This window comes from Gavialis gangeticus, unplaced genomic scaffold (assembly GCF_001723915.1).
Source record: "Gavialis gangeticus isolate Ggan-Ray unplaced genomic scaffold, GavGan_comp1, whole genome shotgun sequence".
Classification (NCBI taxonomy): Eukaryota; Metazoa; Chordata; order Crocodylia; family Gavialidae; genus Gavialis; species Gavialis gangeticus.
In genome coordinates this window covers 4677448-4689726 of record NW_017729031.1, presented here as the reverse complement: position 1 = coordinate 4689726, position 12279 = coordinate 4677448, and the positions used below count along the sequence as shown (strand labels likewise).

The following is a 12279-nucleotide window of genomic DNA, read 5'->3' as shown; positions in this document are numbered from 1 at the left end:
GTGTGAACTATGCTGGAGTCTATTGCATTGCATTAATATTCATGTGTAGAATACATTCACCTTGTCTGTATTTGTACATGTTTCTATACCTGTTTATAAGAGTACATTCTTGAACAAACCCTGTCTGGGGGTGCAGTACAAGGGTGGATCCCAAGTCTTTCAAAAGAAAGCATTTTCCTATGCCTTCCTTCTGCCTTGTTTGACTCCCATGAAAGAGGATCACTTGGCAAAATGTTTTTAATACCAAGGTGTTGCAAAATTTTAAAACCAGTAAGTACAGATTTCAACGAGACACTAAAAGTCCTTGGTTTCCTTATAAAAGTATTTCCATCCCAAGAGTACTCCATTGGTGTCTTTGTGCAGACATTTCCTGAATAGGATAAGCTGAGAACAGTATCACGCTTTCCTGTTAATTTGAAAATGTGATCCTTGAAATATTTTTTTCAACTTTTGTCTCAGAAGTTCTGGTGGCAGAGTCAGAAGGGACTAAAATGATCATTACTGATATAATTTAGATAGAATCCCAGAGCCAACAGGGTGGCTCCATATGTCCAGGGAGAATTTCTCTGGATTGCATAGCTAGTCTGTGTTTCCTTTTAAAAATTAACTTTATATGGTTGCATTTTTGCATGTTATTCATGTTGGCTGTGTTGCAGCTTTTCATCCTTCAGTGATATGGAGCTAGTTGTTGTAGGTATATTCTTTTACTATTGCCACCATCAAACTCTGCCTCAAACCCTCCTGCCCCAAAATTATGTAATATAGATAAATAGGGCAATTAGTTAAAGAAAAAGCGGATATTCGCACTAAAAGAATATTGGCATTTACATATCGTTTTACAATTTTATATATGTGTGTGTGTGTTGCCACTGTTTATACAACAGATGGTAAATATATTTCCTTGACACAAGCCATGTCTTAAATGATATTTACAGTCTAATATACATATATTTTCTAGGCATTGGGCCTTGGATTCCTTGAACCTGTAGATAATTACTTTGAACTAATATTTGTTTGTGCTTATTTTGAACTTTCGGTTATACTTCTGCTCTTTTGTTTTTGTTCCATGGACACACCACAGTTTATCATTCCCTAAGTGGCTTGACCCTGCCATGCATCTAAGGAAGGTGAGCTCGTTATTTTCATCAGAGCAGTGAAAAATAGCATTAAAGTTGGTTTTAGCTTTCAGTGTATCATAGAGCCATACAAGTGGTGGTAGACACTTAGTGATATGTGATGCAGATTCGGAATGGGGTCACTTTTCCCAATGTTATAGTTTCTTGTGCTATGTGTACCAAAAGACTACAATGGTCAAATATTAAATTTCCAACGATATTTATCTTTCTGCAACATTTGCCATTTTTTTATTACAGAAGCTTACATTGAGGCATGTCAATAGCAACCAGTGTCTTGATGAACCCTCCGAGGAGGATAAAATGGTTCCTACGATGAAGGACTGCAGTGAAAGTAGATCCCAACAATGGCTACTACGTAACATGACCTTGGGTGCCTAAAGCTAGAAGAAACTTGAAATGTTCCTTTAAGCCTTGCAAGGTGTCTAGACCTTCATTCTTCCCTCATTTGAATCAGAAGAAAGGATATTCCTCTTCCATTGTTCTCAGTTAAATGACAAGCTTTGAAGCCCTGTTGGAAATCCTACCATCAGAACAGAGTCCTTTGGGGGCTTTCTCGTTATGGCATGTCTGCACGTGCCACTTTGAAATTTGTATCCATTCAAAATAAGCACAGGAGAAGCTACAAATAGCATAATGTATGCTATTATTAACACCAGATGCACTTGAAAAAGTATTTCCAGATAAACCTTTATGAACTTAATATCAAAGAGTTTGGGAGGTTGTTTTTTGTTTGTCACATAATATTGCTTGAGGGTGACATAATGTAAAATGCCTTATGAAACTAACTTGCATTGTGAAAGATTATATCAGTCGTTTTATAAACTTGCTGTATTTGTACTGGCCCTTCATAGCAACATAGTGAGCATATTAGTTGCTATCTCATATCAAAGGGTACTCAGTGAAGTACTAAATTGAAAAGGTTTCCGAGCAGTAAATTTACTGTACATAATGAATGTTTCATGTTTTGTGCCAGAAAAGGTAAAATCGCTGTATATAAAAGTTCTTTATAAAAGCAGCAAAATTGAGCAAAAACACATTAAAGAATGGAATCTAAAATCAAAGAAACCACAGCAAAAGACATTGGATTAACAGTATGGAGAGTGGGCAATGTATATGAGTAAAACAGATTAATGTAAATTGGAATTATCCATGTAACCTGTCCAAATGGAAGGTAAATCACTGTGGGCCTCACTTGCACCCATGGAAATCTATTCATTTCAACGGGTAGCATGAATGGAACACTGAACTAGTAGCAAAATTTGGTCCTCTGAGCCAAACTGTGACTAAGAGTTAGATCAAAACTCAGTCTAAAACTGTTAACTTCTTAAAAACTGTATCTACATGCTGGATACAAAGGCATGCACATTTTGGACATCCATGATACAAAACAGAACCAAGTTATAAATAGAATTTGAGCTCTAATTCTGAACTTTCTTGTGTTAATAGGCTTATGGTAGATGCTTATTTATATTTCTAAATAATTTGGGGGGGGTTAATTTCTTTTATTTTATTTGTTGTCATGGATATTAAAAATGTTTCACTGACATGCTGTTGTCAAAGGTATAATAGGAACCAATGCCACATCAGCCAACGTGGTAAGTGTTTGTAGATGTGTTTTGTGTAATTTTATTAATATTCATTCATAACTAGCATTTCAGTAAATCTCCATTGTGCATATCCCCACAAAATGGGCTTGTTATAAAAATAGTTTGGCTAAATTTTGTGCTGTAGTCCTAATGTATGTCATTTGCCCAGAAGGAGGTCCTAACACGGTAGAACCGGAGTCCAAACTGGCCATCACAGAACAGCTGCGGAGCAGGAAGACCAGGATCCTGCCTGTGGGCTGTAGGGTAGGTTCTGACCCCATCATCCACTCACAGATGCTCAAACCAAGCCTCTTTACTCATGCATTTGTTGGTATTTGGGCATGGAACTGACTACATTCCCTGTGTACAGGCTCCTCTGGTGAATATGTATTAATACCACCATATATTTGCATACTATGGATTGATAGCTTTTGCACATTTTCTTGATATGAATTGTTAAATGAATACCAAATGCATGTTAAATTGGAGACGTCATTACTATGCATTCACAGTAGTTGTTTTTTCAAGCCCTCATATCTCATCTTTTTTAACACCAAAATCTATAGTATACCTTAACAGCTAGCAAAAATGAAAAAGACTATAATTTTGTTGCCTAAAAAGAGCATTAAAAATCACAAACAAAATCATTTAAATGCTAACATTCATCAAGAACAAATTGCTACTTTTTAATCATCTCCTTTCAAAGGGCTATAGCACATGTACACCCATAATCCAACATTCATGCTGGTACAACACATATTTTGGATACTAGCACTGCGGCCCTACTAACAATATTGGTGCTTAGTAGGGACTGCTAGAATACCTAACAGCAGTTAGTAATGTTAATTTTTTTTGTTATCCATAATGCATCTTATTTAATGCGACTTAACTGCAAATTGTGAATTAAATGTAATTGCACTGCACTTTCCTGAATGCAAGGTATTCTCAAAATTATTATTAGAAAGTATTGAGAAAATGTTACTGCATTGTATCTCAGTTTTAACCCCCGAGTCCCAAAAAACAGGTAAAAAACCAAATGGACCCTTCTTTCCCAGGTATGCTACAGAACTTAGTGTCTGTTTTCCCTCTGTATGACATGGACATTGCCATGAATTCAACAATGACCTTGGGCTGTTGTCCTTCCTGATGACTATTGATTCAGCTTTATTATATCAACAGCTACATTGTTATGTTATTGCACTGATCAAGAAAAGGAAAAAAGAAAAGAATACACCTATATGCTTTTTTATTTCATGCTTATTCATGATTAATGACACTGATTTCTCAATGTTTAGAATAGAACATTGTTTAAAATCTTCTTTATGTTGACAAACTGATGACAGCTAGACATTAGGCCATGATCCTGCAAGCACGTATTCATGTACTTAATTTTACCTGCTATAAGCAAACCCATTTACTTTACTGGACTGGGCCCTAAATTTGCCTCCTATGAAAGAGTGTACAAACCAAATACTCCATAAAAAGCCTTATATAACTAATTTGGATGAGGAGATTGTCTTGAGATGTCTCTCTGCAATACTTCGGTCAAAAAGGAAATGAGGATAAAATGTAAGAAATTCTGGGTTCTAATCCCAACTTCTACCACTGAATTCCTATGTGGCCTCAGTAAATTATTTAGGCCAAAATTATTAAAAAATGGCTTCTAATTTTATTTAACTCAATTTTTAGTGTCCAAATTGGGGTATCCATCAATTAGGGCACTCATGAAGTTCAAACAAGTGTTTGCTGCTTGTTGGAGGCACAGGCAGCCAGAGGCAACCAAGTTGCTGGAAGAAAAATAGCCTGATCAGGTATGAGAGGCAGGAAGAAACAGCACAACCCTGAGCTGTGGAGAGTGGCTAAATTTTCCCAGCCTGGGGCTGTGCTGGGAATGAGCACAAGTGTTTGTTAGGCCAGGTGAATTAGTTTGATAGGCCTCTCTGTGTTCTTGCCTGATGAGAACTGGCTTTATATCAGGATCATTTTTCCAGTGGCATAAATCCTGTGAAAACTTCTCTCCCCTTCCCCTCTCTCACCAGGCATTTAGATTGCCCTAAGCTTGTACATACCTAGGGTGACCACATTTTCAAAATGGAAAGGTGGGACACGCCTGTATCCCCTCACTGCCCCCCCCATGCCCTCTGCCAGTGGCATGGCTGGAGCAGAGCTGAGCGGAGCAGGGGCAGATGTAGGCTGCCCACTGTGGGCTCCGGGCTCCCCACCCTGCTGCCTTTCCCTCGGGAGCCCCTCACAGTCAATGCCGCTGCCACTGCCCTGCAGCTACCATGCAGGTAGGGAGTGCCTCATCATGGTGGCATAGCCAGTGTGGGGCCCCTGGGAGAGGGGCAACAGGGCAGAGAGCCCTGAGCCCACAGCAGGCAGCCTATATCCGCCTACCCCACACACAGATCTGGGCGGCATGGGCACACAGTGTCAGGGAGCCACCCCCCAATGTCCCCTGTACAAGCCACCATCCTGGTCCACGCCCCAGCCCCTGGCCCCATGCACTGCCCTGGCTGGCCAGCGCCTTCAGCCCCTACCCCACTCCCTCCCTCACTGTGGGGACCTTGATCTGTCCCGTCTCCTCTCCTGTAGATTTAGCTGCAGGGAGCTGCTCTCCATACTGCCGGTCTGTGTTCCCAGCCACATGCATGTGTATGGGCATGCACATGGCACCTCCTGCATCCAGGATTGCTTCCAGCCTCCAAGGGGAAATCGCTGTTTCCCATGGTGAATGGAAAACCCGGATCTGTGCATGACACTGTGAATTTGGGACAAATGCTGTCCCAGAGTCATGCAGCCTCAGACCGGGACTTGATGTTTCCACTGGGACTGTCTTGCCCAGTTAGGGATGGATGGTCACCCTATACATACCCATAATCAGAGGCCATCTTTGAAAACTGTAGGTCGTAATCTCTGTAACTGTTTCCCCATGTCTCAAATGGGGCTATTTCTTCCCTGTCTCAGAGGTCTTATGAGGATTAGCTAATGTTTGCTCAGTGTGTTCAAGAAGGAAAGAACTCTGCAAGCGCTACACATTATTTATTATTAAGACTGCGAGTGTATTTCTAGTTCTCATATTTTCCAAGTATTGTTTCAGAGAACAGAAGTCAGACGCAGGCCAGACCAGAATTTCAGCAGCACTTAGTAAGTTGGACAGTGTGAAGGGCAGGTTGCTACTACAAACAGGGTAAAATGCAGTGGTTATTTCCCCCCACTCGCATCCACATGAGTTACCTGAGGATGGAAAATGTTGGTACAATATAAGAACTGAAACTAAGGTGGCTTTGACTACTGTGTTCTGAATTGATGCAATCTCCTAGTTTCTAGAATTATTTCTTTTCTTTGTTTTACTATAAATAACATTTTAAAGAAAGAAGTATTGTAATGCTAACCTACATGGCCTGCTTTTTGTACATGAAAGCAAGGATCATATCTGATCAAATAAATTTTAGTTGCATCTCATTTGTAGATGCTGAATACAGTCTCAAGGGAGGCACGTCTTGTGGGAATGCTTAAGCTTAGAGCTATTAAATAGATCGTACTGATTTCACTGATATGAACAGTTTGGGAAAATAAAACGGACTTAATGAGGGTTGCTAAATGTCATATCCATAAATCCTTCTGCATTATATCAGCTGTCTAAAAATCTTTAATGCACATGCAATTCACTAAGACATCAAAGACTTAATTGACTATTGTGACAACTAAAGCTTCAGAATTCTCTGTGTACCACTAACCATCATTCATTTCCTGTATTTCAATGTATGGAATAGATAAAGTCAGCTGCTATACTGTACAATAATATGAACACATCTGGTAAGATTACACCATGTTTAAATTGCTAATAAATATAAGATATTGTATGATCTTAAGGTGTTGAATGAACACCAGCAATGTGTTTTAACTGAGTTGTGTGGATTTTAGTGTCAAAGTGTTTGTTTTCTAACATTTAATAACTTCTTAAACCAAGTCTTACTGTTCAGGTATGTTGAACCCTTTCTTCCCTTCTCAAACAGCATGTATTCAGGATACTTTGGTAAGTGTGTTTGTTGGCAAACACAGGCCACTATAATCTTAAGTACAAAAATCCATCCTTATTTAAAAAGAGCATTATTGATAGAGTGTCAACTCGGATCTAAGAGGCTGCGCTATGAGTTGATTTAGAGGGCACACTTATAAAGGTTCCTGAATGAGTGCTTGAGACCCAAATTAAATTTATAAAAGTAGATTGTGAATAAAGAATTACACAATTTAAATGTTGTAACAGTTATTACATGGTAAAAAGGTACTCTTTGCTGTAAATTTAAATATTTATACATTTTTGTAGAATTAAAATATACCAGTTTAGTTTTCCTCTGGTGTTTTTGTCTTTTTATAAGAACATAGTGCTCTCTCATGTTCACCTGGTGTTTTATGTTACAGACTAGAATACTCAAAGCTCCTTTTCCACAGCCAAATATATCCAGAACGGATATTTGAATTTAAAAGAAAAGGATGTACAAAGGAATCTTCCGTATGTCAGATGGCCAACACTTAAGATGCGTAAACCAAGGTACCAGCCCTGGAAGCTGAAACCTTAAATACACAGAGAGCTCAACTGACATCTGGATACTTCCGTCCAAAGTTCAGCTTTGAGAAGCTCAAAGCTCTCTCAGCTACATAATTCTTAGTAAAACTCCAGTGATATTAAAAGAAGGCAGTATCTACATAATCAAATTTTGCATCAAAACCTAACTTTGAATTTTGTGTATTCAAATTGCATAATACGTTATTTGTACGTTTAATTAAATACACTTTAAAAAGTCTCATCAGTTAGAAGTGAACAATTATCATACAAATTCATACACTACTTCTTTATTTTTTGTCACAGATCTAAAAGGACCAAGTTGGACAATCTTGTACTTCAGTCATATTTGCTGATTTGTGATTTTCTTCATCCATAGTTCATAACAATGCTTTCTGATTACAGAAAAGTAAGGGGGAGCTGGAAACTAGTTAAATTAAAATAAGAGTGATTCAGTAAATTATTATGAAATTATTTCAAATTCTAACAAGTTCAGTTGCTTGATTATCACATCCCCCGTCTACACCTAGCCCCCAGATATCATTTTGTATTTATTTAATTTTGATCAGCAATAATTTCTAGGTAAGGTATGCAAAATTAGTGAAATTGAAATTAAGCAAAAGGTTGTGGGATTTTTTGTTTTGTTTTTATATATATACCAGCAATTTTGGAGATAGATTTCATAGTTCTTTCATGCTTTCCCTTTGTTCTGTATCCTCTTTTTTACAAATAGTTCTTATTCAACTTAGTTTGTTATACTAATTAACAGGTTATCTCCCTGAATGCTGGCCTTGTTGATACCAATAAAGAGGCAGAAATGGCTTTCAAATAACTCATTGTAAGAGTTTGCCATCTTTGGTATTTTCTCATTCTAAAATTATTGAGAGAGCTTCATAAAAATGTTTACTCTTCTATTTATTTCCAATAAGCTTTAGTTTATATACAACATTCAGTGTATGTATGAGATTAAAAGATGATTTTCAAACCACTAAAGTGATTATTAAACTATTTTGCAAAGATGCAATTAACTGTAGAGCTCATGTTAATTACAGTATGTGACTCGTTAGATGAATCACAAAATAATCTATTTGTGAGTAATGAATGCAGAAATTGAAGTATGTTTCTTTTTTACACTACACTCAAAAAGTTAATAGATTAGGACTGATTATGAAGCTAAAATTAGCCAAGGAGCAACAGCCTACAATTTGCTTTTCTTAGCATAAATATACTTGTTGTGCTGTAGACTAAAATATGGGCCAAAGTCTGCTTGGAGCTAGTGTCTCTTTTGAGTAGCAACTCACATGATCAGGCACACTGAAGGTCTGAGAATTTACCCTCCAAATTTAGTTTAAAAGGAATTGCATAAGGCAGAAAAAAAATTAACCTTATCATCCTGCAGCTACTTTAGCACGAGTAGTCCCATTAAACTCTCCCATACTACACATGGATGTACATTTTTACAGGTTTGCTCTATATTATCAAAATCAAATATTTAATCAATTCCATTTATACTTTTATTTTTAATTAAGCAGAAGGTTGTTTCATTTTCAATATTAATTATTTTTGTTTATTTTTATATTAATGTCTACATCGGGGTGGGCAATTATTTGGGCTAGAGAGCCACCTAGGGAGTTTTGGTGAGGTGTTGTGGGCTGGGTTAGCGCTCCTCCCTCCCCTCCACTGGGTCAGCACTTCCCCCTCATCCCCCCGAACAGTTTACCAAAACTCCCTAAGTGCTTCTGCTCCATGGTTGGCTGGGCAGCTGGGATGGGGCCATGGGTGGCTGCGAAATGGCATTGGGGAGTGGGATGGGTGGTGGAGCCAGGGTCGGGATCATGGGGCCTTGACAGTGTGGCCTGGAGCCCAGGGCAGAGCCATGATCCTCTCCCCACATGCCCCTAGGATGGGTGCCTGTTTTGTGGGCTTGGGAATTCGGGGAGTGGGCCATTTCTGCCCCAGGCCGCAGATCCTGGCCCCATAATCCTGAGGTCTCCATGGAGACAGGCTGGAACCTATGCCGGCAGGGTACATGGGCAGGTGCACAGGATGGGGCTGCTGGTGAATGGGGAGCTGAATCCAAGAACAGGACAGGTTGGCAGGGCTGGGTCTAGGATCTTGGGGCAGTGACGGTGTGGGGCCAGGGCCAAGGCAGAGCTGCAATCTGCTCCCCACATGCCTCTGCCTGTCACAGGAGTGTGTGGGCAGTGGATCACAGCTCTGCCCCAGGCCCCGGGCCTCAGCTCCACACTATTACCACCCCATGATGCTGGCTCTGCCTGCCCATCCTGCTTCTGGACTCTGCTCTGCATCCACTCGCAACACCATCCCATCTGCCTGACAGTGCACACTGCCCTGGCGATGGGTGCAGGATGGAGAGGTTGGGATGCCCAGGGAACAGGGCCAGGTCCAGCAGCACTGGCAGCTGGAAAGAGCCACCACTGCCAGGGCTTCCAGGAAGTGAGTCCAACCACTGCACTGCCCCAGCCCCACTGTGCACGTGGGGTGGCAAGATCGTCTGGACACATCATTGGCTGGGCTCTGCCCTGCAGCTGGGCTGGGAAGGAGCGAGGGACCCACCATGGGCCAGAAAAAAATCCCTTAGAAGTCTGGATCCAGCTTGTGGGCCATATTTTCCTTCCCCCTGTTCTGCATGATTCTAGATACGTTTACTAAAAACATTATAAACTCTTAAATAAATAACCTCCCGCTCATCCAACTATTCAAGATTAAATACATATAAATATTCATCAGTCTCACGGTGTGCTTTCCTTTAGGCCGTCTTAGAATTCTCCCTTCTTTGCTGAAAAATGGTAGAGGACAGGCATTCTCAAATAAGGTTGCCAAAAGATTTCTTTTCCAAATGGTCAAGACGTTGCTATTTTAGATTTAGTTTTAGTAAAAAGCAAGGACTTAATAAAAGTGTTGTGGGAAATTCTCTTGCATTTGCATGTTCATAAGGTGAATCAGTTCATTTTATATTGTAGGATAAATCAAAATATGTCCATTGCTAAGGTTTTGAATGTCAGATGAATAACATTTGAGAAAATAAAAATGGTCTGCAGGAGCTCAAAGATTTGAAAGTAGAAGAACCATGGAATTCCTTTAAGTTAGAAGTGCAAATATTACCTGGATCCTGAATGCCAACTAGTAGGAAATGGCTGAAGACCTACCTAAATGAAGAGGCACTTCAAACAAGATTTTAAAAGGAAGCAGAAAGTCTAAATGTAATGAAAAAGTGATTTAATCAGTAAGTGATTTAATCAGTAAGGACACCTATTGGGAAATATTGCAAATCTGGAGGAGGGCTAAATTATCCTGCTGAAAGAATTAAATAACCTCGTGGATTGAAGTAATAGAAACCGTATGCAATGTAATAGTGTAAAGCCACTATTAGGGACTAATACCAAAAAAAATTTCTGTAACCTGGGGGACATGCATTGGATGTGACAGAGGAAAAAAGACCTGTGTGTATTGGTTGACGATAGGATAAGTGTGCACTTCTGATGTGTAACAGCCATGAAAAAGACCATGTAGAATGTAATAGGTGGTGTATTACTAGTAGAAAAAAAAACATATTCACACCTTCCTAAAAGTCAGATAAGACCACCTTTAGAATACGTGTATGTTTTCATTACCTTTTTCAAGAAGTGAATTAAAATTGCAACAGGTGCAGAAAAGAGCTACTTGGATAGTTATGGGCATGGGATTGTTGACCTGAGGGGTCAGGCCAACTCTCAGGATCTCACTATTGCGCTGTTAGACAGGAGGATGTGACACAATTGCACATATACAAAAACACAAATCAATTAGGTGCATACACACACTACCAACTCAGGCACATCCACATCGAAACCAGCCTAGGCACATGCATACCTATCACCAATTCAAGCACATACACTATACACCCTAAAAGTTAGACAAAAATCAATTGCCTATACCTGCACACTCAGTACACATACACAGATCACTAATTTGTATATCATGCACACAATGAGATAGATAGATAGATGCTAACTTACATATATATATAGGCCTAAAACAGTAATCACACAATATAAAAACAGTAAAAAAAAAATCAATGCAAACATAATAATTATCACTTATAAAACAGTGGATATCTATATCAAAATAGCAAATAGCAGGGCACTTATTTGCAAAGACGGGAGACAAAAATAAAACTTACTACCTAAAATAAAATGTTAAAGCTTATCGTACATCTTAGCTTACTTATACTTATCTAAGGAATAGAGAGGGATAGAAAAAGTCAGAAATGATTGGGGAAGGGGAGGAAATGCATTTTAAAAAATAAATTAAAAAATGGGGGTTTTGCTACAGAATGGTGAGCATTGTTTATCATATGAGAGCTCAAAAGACCTTGGTTGGTGTAGCCCTGAAAAATGAAAATTGAGTGGGGATATTATTACTTTTTCAAAATACATTTGTTGGGGTAAATGCTGTGGGGGAAAAGAGTTATTTAAGTTAAATTATACTGTTACAAGATCAAATGGATACTGATTTGTTATGAATAAGCTACATTGAGTGCATCTATATGAGATGCTCTACTGAGTTATTAGACTAATATGCTGTAAAGCATCACCATCTACGCATGCACATCAATTACTGCACATTAAATTATTCTAATGCACCATTTGCTAGTACCAATACATACATTAACTAATGCACGGAAGCACATGTGTAGACCTTGACTAGGAGCAAGTTGCTAAGCCCCGTCTTCATGGGGTGAGCAGAGCTGTCTCAGCTCCAGTGCAGCTCTCTCCTAGCCACATGGATCCCAGGCCTGCCCCACATGCTCCCTGCCAGCCCAGGGCTGGCACCCAGGGGGAGCCTGGAGCTCTCTCAGGCTTCTACAGGGAGCAGAGCAGGGGAGAAGCAGCCCTGGACTGAACTGCTCCTTTGGGGAGAAAATTTGCTCCCAACAGGAGCATGTTCAGGTGCATGTCCAGACATAGTTTAATGCACCTGGATTTTC

The 12279-nt window shown here is 39.5% G+C and overlaps 1 protein-coding gene across 1 annotated transcript in view; it reads left to right on the top strand.

The window, feature by feature from the left end:
- GALNT13 (polypeptide N-acetylgalactosaminyltransferase 13) overlaps positions 1 to 4506 on the top strand; it is a 259112-nt gene extending 254606 nt beyond the window's left edge. Inside the window, exon 10 of the mRNA XM_019522794.1 lies at positions 1374 to 4506. Coding sequence (XP_019378339.1) covers positions 1374 to 1514 — 141 coding nt within the window. The 3' untranslated portion in view covers positions 1515 to 4506. The remainder of the gene's footprint in view (positions 1 to 1373) is intronic.
- Positions 4507 to 12279: the final 7773 nt, after the last annotated feature.